The 16,488-nt window shown below is 45.7% G+C and overlaps 1 protein-coding gene across 1 annotated transcript in view; it reads left to right on the top strand.

Moving 5' to 3' along the window:
• bsnb (bassoon (presynaptic cytomatrix protein) b) overlaps positions 1-16,488 on the top strand; it is a 102,861-nt gene that overhangs the window by 72,497 nt on the left and 13,876 nt on the right. Inside the window, exons 4-5 of the mRNA XM_034287431.1 lie at positions 3,969-4,769; positions 9,569-16,090. Of these exons, the coding sequence (XP_034143322.1) occupies positions 3,969-4,769; positions 9,569-16,090 (7,323 nt within the window). The remainder of the gene's footprint in view (positions 1-3,968; positions 4,770-9,568; positions 16,091-16,488) is intronic.

Here is a 16,488-nt window from a genome sequence, read left to right as displayed (position 1 = left end):
AACAACACCATTGCAGTCACGTTGGTCTTAACACAGCTGTATGTGATGGTATAGGTGGGAATTGTAAGATGTAAAGTTAAACCTGTTGGAACAGCCTCATCCACTCAGGTCTCAAAATGAATACTGGAAGATGTCGTTTGCAGGAAACACTCTTCTACCTGGAGAGGTATTTTCATATGGGCCAAATAGTACTGGATATGTGGATAACAGGCGCTGAGTAACTTTTCTTTTGAGGTTGTTGGGCAAGTGGTTTATACAAGTTCTACGGTGGACTGCAATCTGATTGGAGGGAAGAGATGATTGGATGATTGGCTGGGGGCAGGCATCTCTGAACTTGATGTTTGAGGAACTTCATTGTGGCGCCGTATTATATATCTAGAGAGAGCAGTCTCATTTGGTGTTTGTGTGTGTGTGTGTGTGTACGGGTGCAAGTGTGTTAAGCTCAGCGTTCACCTCAGTATTTTTGTGCCAATCTCACATTGTTACACAACCATAGAGAGTAGTGCTGAGCTGTGTCTTCTCCCCCTCAGGGCATGCTGGGCCTTGCTAATGAGAACACACACACACACGTCTAACATCAGTATAGCTCTCACCTATTACCAGTTCCTCTACAGATATGTAAATGCACATTCATCTGCATATAATATTTTTCAAATGTTTGGGGTCAGAAATGTCCTTGTTTTTGAAAGAAAAGCACATTTTTTGTTCTAGTAGACATCCATATCAGGCTGTCTACCAGGAGCTTCAGAAAACATCCATATCAGGCTGTCTGTCTGCCAGGAGCTTCAGAATACATCCATAGCAGGCTGTCTGTCTACCAGGAGCTTCAGAATACATCCCTATCTGGCTGTCTGTCTACCAGGAGCTTCAGAATACATCCATTTCAGAGTGTCTACCAGGATCTTCAGAATACATCCATATCAGGCTGTCTGTCTATCAGGAGCTTCAGAATACATCCATATCTGGCTGTTTGTCTACCAGGAGCTTCAGAATACATCCATATCAAGCTGTCTGTCTACCAGGAGCTTCAGAATACATCCATATCAGAGTGTCTACCAGGATCTTCAGAATACATCCATATCAGGTTGTCTGTCTATCAGGAGCTTCAGAATACATCCATATCTGGCTGTCTGTCTACCAGGAGCTTCAGAATACATCCATATCAGGTTGTCTGTCTATCAGGAGCTTCAGAATACATCCATATCAAGCTGTCTGTCTACCAGGAGCTTCAGAATACATCCATATCAGGTTGTCTGTGTACCAGGAGCTTCAGAATACATCCATATAAGGCTGTCTAGCAGGAGCTTCATAATACATCCATATCAGGCTGTTTGTCTAAAAGGAGCTTCAGAATACAGCCATATCAAGCTATCTGTCTCCCAGGAGGGTTGAGGGGACACACCTTGGCAACACTGATGAAGTGACTGTTATGTGCCTGAATGTGGAGAGCCATGTTTTCACTATCAATTCCTTATCTCCCCATCATCTTCTAATACATAAACTCATTATCTTGTTACAGTGTGGTAAATGTTTGTGCACAGAGCGGGTTGCAAGCATTAGTCTCTCACTTGCTGTTAGCTTGTGTTTGTAGATCAGAGGTGCAGACATATTCAGGAGGCTGCTATATTTCTCATGCAGCTAAATATCGGACACTTTTCAAATTAGCTGCACCAGAATAAGACATCTAGAATACATTGCAGTGAATAGGTAGGAATGAGGTTATTACGATGGAGTAATTTAACGCCAGTGTTGTGTTTATGGCTATTATGCTGTGGAACAGCCTTTTAGTTAATTTTGTTAGGTTTCATTTCCCTCTCACCATAACTTTAATGGCTGCTTTCCTAATATGGACAATATAGTGGATATGATTTATAGTACAGTGGTGCTGATGGTAGGCTCCTGTAAAGGTTTTTATGGTTATTATTATTATTTATGGGTATTATTATCACCTTGGTTTTGTCTTAGGGAAGTTGCAATGGTCACAACAGAAATTACACAAATACCATGGTAACCTTCAACTTTACACACCATGGATAACCTTCAACTTTTCCTCCTTGAGATTCTGGGCCTGGCTTCATAAATCATCTAAGAGTAGGGTGGCTGATCTGGGATCAGTTTTGCTATTTAAATCATTGATGAATAAGATTGCACATACAAGCGGGGATGGGGAATGATCGTCGACCAGTGATCTGAGATGATTTGTTAATACAGTCCTCGGGCTACAGACGTGGGTGCTGGCGTTTCTCGGCACTGTTCATAACAAAGAATTGAAGCGTTTTCATTTTCCACTGATTAGAGGACTAAGCTCCTGCTGAGAATGATGCCGTAACTGAAATGGAATTAGTCCCTGCTAATATCCTGTTCTGCCGCAATCGATACCTCCATGTCCTAGATGGGGTGGCGCTGTATCAGGAGGTAATAGTACAACAATAAAGCTGGTACTATACCATATAGTGTGCTACTATTTAGCAGGGCCTGAACTGGTCTTACAGATGCCACTGTTAGTTGGCAGAGTGTCGGCGGTACCCTCTGTGAGTGTGACAGTTCGTGTCCAACCTTTTGTTAATGAGTGTTATCTGCTCCACGAAGGACTGGCTATGTCTGAACACTTGACTATGGTACTAATTGCAGCAGGGTCTCCCCGTTTCAACACTAATAGCAGGGCTGCTGATTTGCATTCAGCGAGTGGCGTCCTTCACTGTGCCTCAAAGTGCTTAACATTGTCTAGTGATTAAGCCTTCTCGTGCTGACGAAAGACTTGAGTGAGACAGCCCTTTTGAAATGTACAACTACAGGAGTCTTTTAGCAAGCTCCGACCTATCGTGTCAAGGGCTGTGTAGTTGCTGTCGTGCTTGCTGTCGTGCTTCAAATACCTGGTCTAACCTTATTCACCAAGGTCATAGATATCAAGAATCTCTAACTTGTACTTCATCCGCTGCCTGTCACACTGAATTGGAGTTCAATTTATAGCAATCTGAAGAAGTCCATATAGTTTAATCAATCTCTATTATGTTGTTATTTGGCCATACACCACAAAAGGCTGATGCAGTATTAGTCTACTTTTCATTTTTCATTCATCAAAACATTTATTTGTTCATTTTAATTATGACACGCAAAGATGCCCGTAATTTTATTTCTCCTACCTCTTACTTTAACACTGTTAAGCAAGAGTAACAGACCGTACTCCATATGTATTGACTGTCCCTTGTTCATATCAACATGAAGGTCAATGTTAAACAAGTGCCGTGTTCAAAGTCAGTGTTTAAAGCTTTGGCTCCCTGCCACCACAAGTCTCACTGTGCAGGACCGCACTGCTAATCCTGACTAGATACAGCTTCATGGAAATAAAAATGACAGAACAATGGTTCCAGACAATACCAACACTGAAGTTTTCCCAAATGCCAATGGCGTTATCTATGTGGTGCAGTAGAGCTTTTGTCAAAAGTAGGGCAGCATTTAGGGAAAAAAAGAGTGCAATTTGGTGGCGTGAAAACCCCTGTATGTTTGCATCATTAACCTCCCAAGAGCCAGCAGATTTATTGGGCAGTTGTGGTCTTATGTGGTCTCAGTTGTGGACATTATTAATTTCTAAGTGCTGCTGTTAGCACAGGCAGTGGTTGTGCTATTCCTGTTCTGTCTCAGTGTTACTTAAGCATGTGTACTTTCACCTAGCTGGACAAGTGGAGCACATCTTCTCAGCTCCCCCCATCCCATTCATCTCTCCCTCCTCATGAGCGACTGTGAACAAAAATGTCAAGGATTTTTGTTGATGTTGTTTCATCCCAACTGTGCTTTAGGAATTGTTTCAAACATTATGTGACTGACAATGTTTGTTGTCAGTTTTTCAAAGATTGTTGTTGAATTCTCTACGTTTGAGGTTTACAGTATGGATTTTATGTACTATATATACACAGTTTATTACAGTTTTCTCTGTTTTCTGAGGGTGTCTTTTATTCCGTCTGTTTCAGAATAAAGAATGGCTCTGCCTGAACTGCCAGACCCAGAGGGCTTTGTCTGGGGCCCTAGGAGATGCTCCACCCCCTGTTCCTCAAACAATGGGATCCCCACGGCACCCAGTTCCAGCCAATCAACAACAGCCTCAGCAGAAAGGGCCAAATCAGCAGGCAGGGCTACGGCCCACTGGTCCTCAACAGCAACAGAAACCACCGGGTGCCCAAGTAAGTGGCTCCCCTTTCTCCACTGCCAAACAGGCAGGTCCTAGCGCCCAGAGCAAGGGACCTGGTCAGCCCTCCCCCGCCAAGGCACAGCCCGCCCCAGCTAAGAATTCACCCACCCCTGCTAAGACAGCCCAGCCCTCCCTTGCTAAGGGAGCTCCATCCGCTGCCAAAATACCCCAGCCCTCCCCTGCAAAAGGTGCCCCCTCCCTGGCTAAGGCAGCAGCATCCAGCCCTGCGAAGGGCTCACCCTCCCCATCCAAACAGACAGGACCCACTGCTCAGAGCAAGGGTCCTGCCCAGCCCTCCCCAGCTAAGGGCGCTCCCTCCCCCGCTAAAGCTTCATCCACCCCGACCAAGGGTACAGCCTCTCTTGCTAAGGGTGCGCCTACCCAACCTAAACCCAACCAGAGTGGACCCAACAAGCAGGCCGGGAAACAGCAGAGCCAGGAGAAAAACAAAGTCCCCCCAAAAAGTCAGAAGGAAGCAGAAGTCAAGGCACCGCCCAAGAAAGGAGGACCTGAGGTCATCACCACATTAAAAGATGAAAAGAACAAACCGGTAGAGGACTTGGAAAAGTCAAAACACCATGACGTGAGCGATCTGCAGCTTTACAACTTGAATGTCTTCATCATTGTTTTTTTTCTTGGTTTTAACACCAGAATTGCATTTTTGTTCATTTTGGTCATTCTTGTCAGTTGTCATGATCAGTGGTCATCATCATCATACTGTATTTATATTCTGTCTTTACTAGATCTGTCTGTCTGTCATCATTATTTCCACTGCCATCATCATACCATCACCATGATCATTATTCCTATGATAATTACATCATAATATACTAGTCATTATCACCATCATTATCATCATCATTACTATGATAAATAAAACATATTGTCATTATCGTAATCATCACTGTCACTGTGATCAATAAAACACATTACACTATGTAACACATTTATGGGTAGTAGGTGTTATTTCCTAAATGTTTATTGCTAGAAAATATAAAAAATTACTATAATTCCCCACAAACTAAATCTGTGACCAGGATAGGGATATTTCGAAACTGACCTATTTTCAATGAGAAAACGGGCAATTTTGTGTATTTTCGTTTAAATAAAGTCTGAAAAAAACAACATATGAATCCAAATGAACACGTATTTATACTAAAGTAATACAAACTTAGGGACCCATCAGGAATACTACCATTTCGAAGTCTCATATGACCTCCCAGCCATACTCATCATATCTATCCACTGAGGCAGCTGGACCTAAATTGAACTGGTGGGCTTAAGGCCCCTTTATTTATATTACTGTTTATATTGCTGGAAAGTTCTAGAAAGTTCTAGAAGTTACTCCAAGTTTACTCAGCACCGAATCTGGAATGTTCTGGAAAATAGGTACAATTAAAAATATCACTGTCCTGGTCACAAAACCTAAGTTTGTGGGGAGTCATAACCATTTTCTATTCTTTTGAGGCATAAGCATTTAGGAAGTAACACTTACTACCTAGGAACAACATTTTGTTACACTGTGTTATTATATTATCATCACTATGTGACAACAAAACATTATTCTCAAATTCATGTGATTTAATTGTCTGAGAATCAGCAGTTAACCATTTATCAGCATATATTTATGGAATTTCTTTTATTATAATTTTTTTACTCCAATCATAGTACTAAGGTTGTAATGTCTGTAATATGTTCATCCTTGTCTCCAGTATTGTATTTATGGTTAATTTGTGTGTTTTTTTACTTGTTCATTATACATTATTTCTAGCAGCTTGGTAATTTATATATATATATATATATATACAGTGGGGAGAACAAGTATTTGATACACTGCCGATTTTGCAGGTTTTCATACTTACAAAGCATGTAGAGGTCATAGGTACACTTTAAATGTGAGAGATGGAATCTAAAACAAAAATCCAGAAAATCACATTGTATGCTTTTTAAATAATTAATTTGTATTTTATTGCATGACATAAGTATTTGATCACCTACCAACCAGTAAGAATTCAGGCTCTCACAAAAATGTTAGTTTTTCTTTAAGAAGCCCTCCTGTTCTCCACTCATTACCTGAATAAAAGACACCTGTCTACACTCAATCAAACAGACTCCAACCTCTCCACAATGGCCAAGACCAGAGAGCTGTGTAAGGACATCAGGGATAAAATTGTAGACATGCCCAAGGCTGGGATGGGCTACAGGACACAAACTGTTGGCACAATTATTAGAAAATGGAAGATGTTCAAGATGACGGTCAATCTCCCTCGGTCTGGGGCTCCATGCAAGATCTCACCTTGTGGGGCATCAATGATCATGAGGAACGTGAGGGATCAGCCCAGAATGGATTAAAATCCTGCAGCGCACGCAAGGTCCCCCTGCTCAAACCAGCGCATGTCCAGACCCATCTGAAGTTTGCCAATGACCCTCTGGATGATCCAGAAGAGGAATGGGAGAAGGTCATGTGGTCTGATGAGATTTCTATTTTTAGCTTTTTGGTCTAAACTTCCCTCGCCGTGTTTGGAGGAAGAAGAAAGATGAGTACAACCCCAAGAACACCATCCCAACCGTGAAGCATGGAGGTGGAAACATCATTCTTTGGGGATGCTTTTCTGCAAGGGGACAGGACAACTGCACCGTATTGAGGGGAGGATGGATGGGGCCATGTATCGAGAGATCTTGGCCAACAACCTCCTTCTCTCAGTAAGAGCATTGAAGATGGGTCGTGGCTGGGTCTTCCAGCATGACAATGACCCAAAACACACAGCCAGGGCAACTAAGGAGTGGCTCCATAAGAAGAAGCATCTCAAGGTCCTGGAGTGGCCTAGCCAGTCTCCAGACCTGAGCCCAATAGAAAATCTTTGGTGGGAGCTGAAAGTCCTTATTGCCCAGCTACAGCCCTGAAACATGAAGGATCTGGAGAAGGTCTGTATGGAGGAGTGGGACAAAATTCCTGCTGCAGTGTGTGCAAACCTGGTCAAGAACTACAAGAAACATATGATCTCTGTAATTGCAAACAAAGGTGTTTCTGTACCAAATATTAAGTTCTGCTTTTCTGATGTATCAAATACTTATGTCATGCAATAAAATGCAAATTAATTACTTAAAAATCATACAATGTGATTTTCTGGATTTTTGTTTTAGATTCCATCTCTCACAGTTGAAGAGTACCTATGATAAAAATTACAGACTTCTACATGCTTTGTAAGTGGGAAAACCTGCAAAATCGGCAGTGTATCAAATACATGTTCTCCCCATTATATGTACAGTGGATATAAAAATTCTACACAACCCTGGTTCTTGAGATGTAAGAGAATGAGACAAAGATAAACCATGTCAGAACATTTTCCACCTTTAATGTGACCTATAACGTGAACAATTCAATTGAAAAACAAACTGAAATCTTTGAGTGGGAAAAATTTAAAACTCACAATAATCTGGCTGCATAAGTGTGCACACCTTTAAACTAATACTTTGTTGAAGCAACTTTTGATTTTATTACTGCACTCAGTCTTTTTGGGTAGGAGTCTATTAGCATGGCACATCTTGACGTGGCAATATTTGCCCACTCTTATTTGCAAAAGTGCATCTGAAGAGAGTACATCTCTTCAGATCACCCTACAAATGTTCAATTGGATTCAGGTCTGAGCTCTGGGTGGGGCATTCCAAAACATTCATCTTCTTCTGGTGAAGCCATGCTTTTGTGGATTTGGATGTGTCTTTTGGGTTGTTATCGTGCTGAAAGGTGAACTTCCTCTTCATCTTCAGCTTTCTAATGGACACCTGAAGGTTTTGTGCCAAAATTGCCTGGTATTTGGAACTGTCCATTGATTCCCTCCACCCGGACTAAGGCCCTGGTTCCAGCTGAAGAAAAACAGCCCCAAAGCATGATGCTGCCACCACCATGCTTCACTGTGGGTATGGTGTTTGGGTGATGTGCAGTGTTGTTTTTGCGCCAAACATACCTTTGGGAATTATGGCCAAAAAGTTCAACCTTGATTTCATCAGACCATAACACATTTTCCCACATGCTTTTGGGGGACTTGATTTTTGTTTTTGCAAACTTCAGCCGGGCTTGGATGTTTTTCTTTGTAAAACCCCATAGCCCTAACCCATTCATATGAAGAATACGGGAGATTGTTGTCACATGTAGCTGTAGACCTGTTGGAAGCCTCCCTGACCAGTTTTCTTCTCGTCTTTTCATCAACTAGAGGAACTAGAGGGACGTCCAGTTCTTGGTAATGTCTCTGTTGTGCCATATTTTCTCCACTTGATGATGACTCCCTTCAATGTGTTCCATGGTATATCTAATGCTTTGGAAATTATTTTGTACCCTTCTCCTGTATCTTCCCACAATGAGATCCCTCTGATGCTTTGGAAGCTCTCTGTTGACCATGGCTTTTGCTCTGAAATGCAACTAAGAAAATGTCAGGAAAATCCTACTAGAACAGCTGAACTTTATTTGTGATTAATCAGAGTCACTTTAAACGATGGCAGGTGTGTAATGACTTCTATTTAACATGAGTTTGAATGTGATTGGTTAATTCTGAACACAGCCACATCCCCATTTATAAGAGGGTGTGCACACTTATGCAACCAGGTTTTTATTTTTCATTTTTCCCCCACGTAGATTTCAGTTTGTTTTTCAATTGAGTTGTTCACTTTATTGGTCACATTAAAAGTGAAAAAAGTTCTGACATGATTTATCTTTGTCTCTTTGTCTTTTACATCACAAAAGCCTGGCATCTTAACAGGGTTATGTAGACTTTTTATATCCCCTGTATATCTTTATCTATCTATCTATATATATATATATATATATATATATATATATATTATTAAGTTTTTTTTTTTACGTCATAATCATTGTTAAAACATGGCAGAGATTGTCTTGCAAAAATCATTATACACACATGCAACCAAAATGTCATGTTTTTCTGTTTTATTCCTGTTTCATCACTTTTTTTATTCAACTTTTTATTGTAATATCAGTGTGCCTCGCATTGTCTATAACTGCTGTCTGTGCTTCTAAATGTTAATTTTCTTCAACAGTAATAATTTTAAATGTAACTCTTTTGTCCTGCCGGAGTAAAATTTGTGCAATATACAGTACTTTGGCTAAGAGCTGTTTTTAGGCACAACGCATTGCATCAAGATGCGAAGCACCCAATTTATACATAGTAATATAGCCTATATCACACCTGGATTAACTGCAGTGATTTTATTCCAATGACTATAATCTGTGAAACAAATGCCCATAAAATAACACTGCTAATCAGGTGAAAATGTTTTGCTTCATAAATGAATTAAGTCAGGGGGCAAAAAAGACTGATAACAATACTAGGCTTTGACCTGTCACTCTTTTTTCTATCTTTCCTCCAGGATTCCAACAAGTCCAGCACACACAGCCTCAGTGACACAGGCTACTCCTCTGACGGCATCTCCGGCTCTGTGGGCGAGATCATGGGGCAGATCCGGGAGGATCCTGGGGGTAAGCTTACTGAGCGAGGCCCCTGCAGCCCCTCTGAGATTACCAAGCTGGAGAGCTCCATGCGGCCGCTGCTAGAGTCCAAGTCCAAGACCACTGCGGACCAGGGCAGGGGGAGGCCTCACTCTCTGTCTATCGGTCAGGGCGAGGAGTATAACTCGGACGGGGAGGTGTCGGACGATCTCAGCTCCAAGTTGCGCCATGACTATGTGGAGGACAGCAGCGAGAGTGGTCTGTCCCCCTTGCCTACCAGGCAGAAGAAGTCCCACAAAGAAATGACGGACGAGGAGTTCATGAGAAGGCAGATAATGGAAATGAGCGCCGATGAGGATGAGATGGAGGAGGAGGATTATGGTTACCAGAAAACCAAAAATAAAAAGGATTTGGGCAAAGAGAAACGACGCAGCCTCACCCACCATTCCAGTAGTTTTGAGGAGGACACAAAAGGCGCCGATGGTGAAGACGACGAAGGTATGATGGCGTCCCAAGGTGGCCTGCGTCGGTTTAAAACCATCGAACTGAACAACTCGGAGCATGATCTCAGAGAACCAGAGCTGGAGATGGAGAGCCTGACTGGATCACCGGAGGAGCGGTCGAGGGGGGAGTATTCATCCACCCTCCCTGCCACCACTCCTAGTTATACCTCTGGCACATCTCCTACCTCTGTGTCCTCTATGGAGGACGATAGTGACAGCAGCCCCAGTCGCCGGCAGAGACTGGAGGAAGCCAAGCAGCAGAGGAAGGCTCGCCACCGCTCCCATGGCCCACTCTTGCCCACTATCGAGGACTCCTCAGAGGAAGACGAGCTGAGGGAGGAAGAAGAGCTTCTGAGGGAACAGGAGAAGATGAGAGATCTGGACCTGCAGAGGATTCGCAGCACAGCCAGGAAAACCAAAAGAGACAAAGAGGAGCTGAGGGCCCAGAGGCGTAGAGAACGATCCAAGACTCCGCCCAGCAACCTCTCTCCCATTGAAGATGCATCCCCGACAGAGGAGTTGAGGCAGGCAGCAGAGATGGAGGAGCTCCACAGATCCTCCTGCTCTGAATACTCCCCTTCCATGGACTCAGAGGCAGAGGGCTTTGAAATGATGGGCTCCAAACTTTACAAGTCAGGAAGCCACCACAACCTACCTACCTTCATGTCCCTCTACTCCCCCACGGAAAAACCTACAGCCACTTCACCATCTGACAAGACATTGAAAAGTGCAGAGGAGGTGTATGAAGAGATGATGAGAAAAGCAGAGATGATGCAGCAGCAGCAGAGACAGTCAGTAAAGTCAGGCCAACAACAAGGACATTTGCAAAGGCAATCTGATGGAGCAACGCTGCCTAGCAGTAAACAACATCTAGACACTGGAGCTCCTCTAACCCCTGGCTCCAGCCCCACGCAAATCTCGGCACCTGTGTCATTCTCCTCAAATGATCCACGTGGTGTTGGAAAAGGGGCCACCCAAGGAATCAGTGTGACACAACATCTATCAAAAGAAACACAAGACAGGATGAGGACACAGACTGCCAAGATAGGGGGTGTTATCCCATCAGCTGCTGGGAGACCAGGTTCACAGGGACCTGCCCAGGGGGCACCATCTCCTGACCCTGGACCATCTTCCATCGCATCCTCCCTCTTCTCCTATTTCAAAGGCCCCAGTCCTCCTGTTTCCCCTTCTCCCTCTCCCTCACAGAGCCCCACTCATTCCTCATCCCCACGACCCACAGGGCCTGGGGGTTCCCCACGACATTCACAGCCTGGCACTGGTGGCCCAACTGCTACGATATCAGCGCAGCAACATGGAGCACAGACTCCTCAAAGAGCTGCATCACCCCGCCTTGCAAGACAACCATCCTCTGACTCACCAGTAATGGTGATAACGCTGGGTTCTGAGACCCCAACCAGTCCTGCCAGACCTCTGACTGTAAACTCTTCAACTTCTCCCCTGTCTTCGCCAACGCAGGGTGTCCATCAGCCTATGTATCAGCAACAGATTCCTTCAACGAGCTCCCCAACCTCCCCTCACATGCAATTATCCAACCAATCACCTCAACATGGTTTACAGAGATCCCAAACTCCAGAGAGGGTCAATATTGGTATCAGAATGACAATGACAACTACAGCTGACACATACAGTCGTGGGCAAATGTCAATGGAAAATATTTCCCTATGCAGGATCTCCAACGTTCCAGGTACCTCTAGGATTGTGGAACACGGCCAAATGCAAATGCATCCAAGTGGACCTGCATCTGTGGTGGATCTGCGAGCACCAATAAAAACCACCCCGATCATCATGACTGACCAGGGCATGGATCTAACGTCTCTGGCAACTGATACAAGGAGGTATTCCCTTGATGCTGAACAGCCTCCCAGCCGTCATACAGCAGTGCAGCCTCTAAATGCAGCCATGAACCTGAATGCACAGGAGCAGCCCCACGTTTCAGCGTCCACTCCAACAACAGTTAGCGTTACTGTGGCAGCCTCCATGTTTATATCGCAGCCAAAGGGGCATCCTGTGATTTATGGAGACCCTTTGCAGAACCGTATGGATCTGGGTCAAGGTGTTGGGTCCGCAATGTGTTTAGCACAAACTAAGCCAGCCATTATTGACCCGTCCATTCCTAAGATAGATGCTTGTCTGGAGGATCTGGGCATCCAGCAGCAGCAGCTCCAGCTGCAGCAGCAGAAACTCTTACAGCAACAACAGCTCCTGGAGCAGCAGCTACAGCAGCACCAACAATCCTCCTTTGCTCGCTATAACCTAGCAAATCAGGTCCCGCCGCTGTTGCTGAAAAAAGACCTGGTAGTGAGCCAGACAAGCAGCAGCGGTTCCCAGCCTGTGGTCAGTGTCAGTGCCATTCCTAGAGTAAGTCCAATGCCTCCCCAGCCACCATCTGTGACTATACCGCCGTCTAACACCGTACATGACTATGGCCAGGGTAGTCTTGCCCTGGAATTAAAGAACAAGCCCACCGTCATGAACCTGTCCACGGGAAAACCCCATGTCATGATGGTCCAACTGGAAGACAACAGTGCATCACAGGCAGCCACAGTGACTCAACTTGTCAAAGAGCCTCCTCCTCCTCCCTCACCCCAGGTCCTGGATCTTACCGGTGGACAGATACAGAAACCAGAAAACCAAGTGGCTTGTTGTGATGTTGTTTACAAGTTACCATTTGGTGGAAGCTGTGCAGGGAATTTAACTCAGAAGACTACCACTGAACCTTCCCAAGTTAGCCTTCCTCAAACACCCTCACAGTACAGTGTAGGCCAGCAGCAGCACCACCAGCAACAACAGCAACTACAGCAGCAGCAACAACAACAACAGCAGCTACAGAAGCAGCAACAACAGCAGCAACTACAGCAGCAACAAAAACAGCAACAACAACAGCAGCAACTTCAAAAGCAACAACAGCAGCAACTTCAGCAGCAACAACAACAGCAACAACACCCTGGAAATAATGGCTACCAGGGAGCAAGCATGCAAGAAGCACCAGAGGAGTGTAAACCAATTCAGGGAGTTCCTCCATACCCTATACCACCTGGAGGGAGGCTTCAACCTTCCATGTCTGACACCAACCTGTCTAATGCAGGGCTTCAGCACTATCAGAGGACAGATCCTGGGGACCTGGCAGTGGATCTGAGCACCATGAATCAAGCTTACGAAGGCGGATATATTGGCATGGGTGCACAGTACGGATCTTACACAGACTTACGTCATCAAGGGGATGTTGCAGGTCCTCCCTTGCCTCTGCGAAGGTATGGCTCAATGTCTAACATCAACCAAGATTATGGCTATGGTCAGGTAGGTTTACCGGATGCCAATCTGGCAACGTATAGTGCCACAACTGCCAGGGAGATCAGCCGAATGTGTGCAGCTCTGAACTCTATGGACCAGTTTAGTCAGCGTTATAGCAACCCAGAGTTGATGCAGTATGGTGCTGGAAGAGGAGCAGGGCCTGCAGCCAGGCTCAACCTACAGCAAAGCTTAGCATCAATCCGAGCCAACCTACTCTATGGCCCTGATGGAAGGCCCACTGCACATGGACAGGCCCTAACCAATCTGATCAACGCCAGACAAGCAAGCATACGGGCTTTATATCCGTCTGCACTGAGAGCAGCTGATGGTATGACATACTCCACCATCAACACCCCTATTGCCTCTACCTTGCCAATAACCACCCAGCCTTCCTCTGTTCTGCGACCCATCCCACAAGGAATATACCGTCCGTACCCTGCAGGAGTGACCGCTGTACCACTCGCTAGCCTCACCAGGTTGCCTCAAATAACCACAAGGATGCCTCTGTCCACACAGGGACCTTACGGATACCCTTCCCCCAACCAGTTCCCAACAACAGCTGGTGCTCCTGGAAGTGTACCAGACACAAGCACCTCAACCCAAGAAGCTCCTGTCTACCTTGGGAAGCCTTCTGCAATCATTTCTGTGCACACAGCTTCAACCTTACCACCTGCCCAAGTGGTTTCTCATATGGGTGCACCAACTACTGCAATGCCAATTCAGTCTGCAGTCGTCCCGGCAAACCAACAGACCCCCGAAACTCAAAACCAAGCGCACATTGTTACAACCCACCTTCAGACTCAAAGCCAAATGCAATCCCAAATGCAGCAACAATTACAAACTCAAATGCAACAACAGATACCTGTTCAAACTCAAGCTTTATCTCTCACTCAATCCCAGTCACAGCCAATAACTCACACTCACCCACAGGCTCTAGTGCAGCCCCAGACCCAGACCACTTCCCAGATTGCTCCTACTGCAGCAGCCAACACCACCATTGCCACATCTGTCGACTCAGAATTAGAAAAGGTTGAGGAGCGTTTGAGACAGCAACAGGAGCAGATGCTGCAGATGGAAAGAGAGCGTGTGGAGCTGGAGAAACTTCGGCAGATGCGTCTTCAAGAGGAGCTGGAGAGAGACCGCATTGAGCTCCAGAGGCACAGGGAGAAAGAGCAGCTGCTGGTGCAGCGCGAGATTCAGGAGCTGCAGACCATCAAGCAGCAAGTCCTACATCAACAGCAATCAGAGAGGGAGACCCAGCTAGTTATGCAGAGAGAACAGCTGGCGCAGCAGAGGATGCAACTGGACCAGATCCAGTCACTGCAGCAGCAGCTCCAGCAGCAGTTGGAGGAGCAGAAGAGGCAGAAGACGGCAGCGGTGGAGGCAGCAGCTGCTGCAGCAGCAGCTGAGGCAGCTGCGGCATCTGCAGCCGCAGTTGCTGCAGCCACCACTGCTCAAGGTGCCATGCAAGGGGTAGTAGTCGGAGGAGGAACCCCTCAAGGTTTCATAATCTGTGACAACAGTGGTAGGGTGATTCAACAGGATGGCCAAAGTGTGCAGTTCTGGCAACCCCACATGGAAGGGCAGGTGGTCCAGGCAGTGGTGGCCCCAAGGCCTATACAAAGCTCTGCCTCTGAGATGTCCTTGAGAAACAACGAGGATCAGGCAGGCTCCAGAGTCATGAAGAAGCAGAACTCCATGCCTCGTCTCAGGGATGGATCCGAGGAGGAGCCAGTGAGGAGGATTGCAGATAGCTGCGTGCAGACGGATGATGAAGATGGGGAGGACAGGTACATGAACCGCAGGGGCCGGAGGACCAGGCGCATTGCCGACTGCAGCGTCCAGACAGACGATGAGGACCAGGCAGAGTGGGAGCAACCAGTTAGGCGTAGGAGATCGCGCTTCTCCAAGCACTCTGATTCTAGCGCTGAGGTTAAGCCCGAGGGAACCTCTAAAGTGTCCTCCTCCAGCATAGCCATTCAAACCACCAACGACTCCTCGTGCCAGACTGAGACAGAGCAGTTGGGCAGGGTTTCACCTGCAATCCACATCACTGCTGCTGAGACAAATAAGGTGGAACTGTTACACTACATATCTGCTCCAGAGAGGACCCGTAAAGGTGAGAGTTTGGCCTGTCAGACAGACCCAGAGGCCCAGTCTCACGGGGTGGTGACCCCTCAGCTTAGTGTTCCTACCACTGTTAGCCCATACTCCACCACCATGCAGATGGTGGGCTCCACTCCGTCTCCTCCTCAAGGGGTGGCAAAGTTTGAGAGGAGAAAACCAGACCCTCTGGACATTGGCTACCAAAGCCAGCAGCAGAATGAGTCCCCATCTCGTCAGCCTCCCAAGTCTCCCCAGGTCCTGTACTCCCCTGTGTCCCCACTGTCGCCCCATCGAATGCTGGAAACAACATTTGCCTCCCAGGAGAAGCTCAACAAAGCACACGTCACGCCCCAGCAGAAAGCCTTCACTGCCGAGTCCCCTCAGCGTCATCAGAGCCTCCCCAGGCCTATTAAGAGTGTGCAGCGCTCCATGTCGGACCCCAAACCCCTCAGTCCCACCTCAGAAGACCCTGCCAAGAATAGGTTTTCCCCGTACCACCAGCAGGCCCTTTCTAACAGTCAGGTATGTTTTACGTTAAATTAGTATTATACTTTCACTCACTTTTGCACTAACAAATGAGAAATCATGACCTGATACAAAAAAAACTGTATTTTTTTGAAGAACCAACATTTTGAAAGACAGATGACGCTTTATAACATATACATTTAAGATTTTAATTATTTAGCAGACACTCTTATGCGCAGCAACTTAAAGTAACGATTAAACAGATTTCATACTCTTTTTTGACAGAGAACTATGCTACAGGATAATACAGTAAAGAGAAGACTAAGTAAACAACACTTTTCTGAATAGCATTTGATTCTGAATAGACTTTACTAGAAAGTTTTGTGTGAGGGTATTTTGTGATAGCACAGAAGCATTACACATTGTTTGGCATCAATGGAGGTGACAGAATGTTC

This window comes from Esox lucius, chromosome 17 (genome assembly GCF_011004845.1).
Source record: "Esox lucius isolate fEsoLuc1 chromosome 17, fEsoLuc1.pri, whole genome shotgun sequence".
NCBI classification, from domain to species: domain Eukaryota; kingdom Metazoa; phylum Chordata; class Actinopteri; order Esociformes; family Esocidae; genus Esox; species Esox lucius.
Note: the sequence above shows the minus strand (reverse complement) of the source record. Positions and strands in the feature narration are given on the sequence as shown.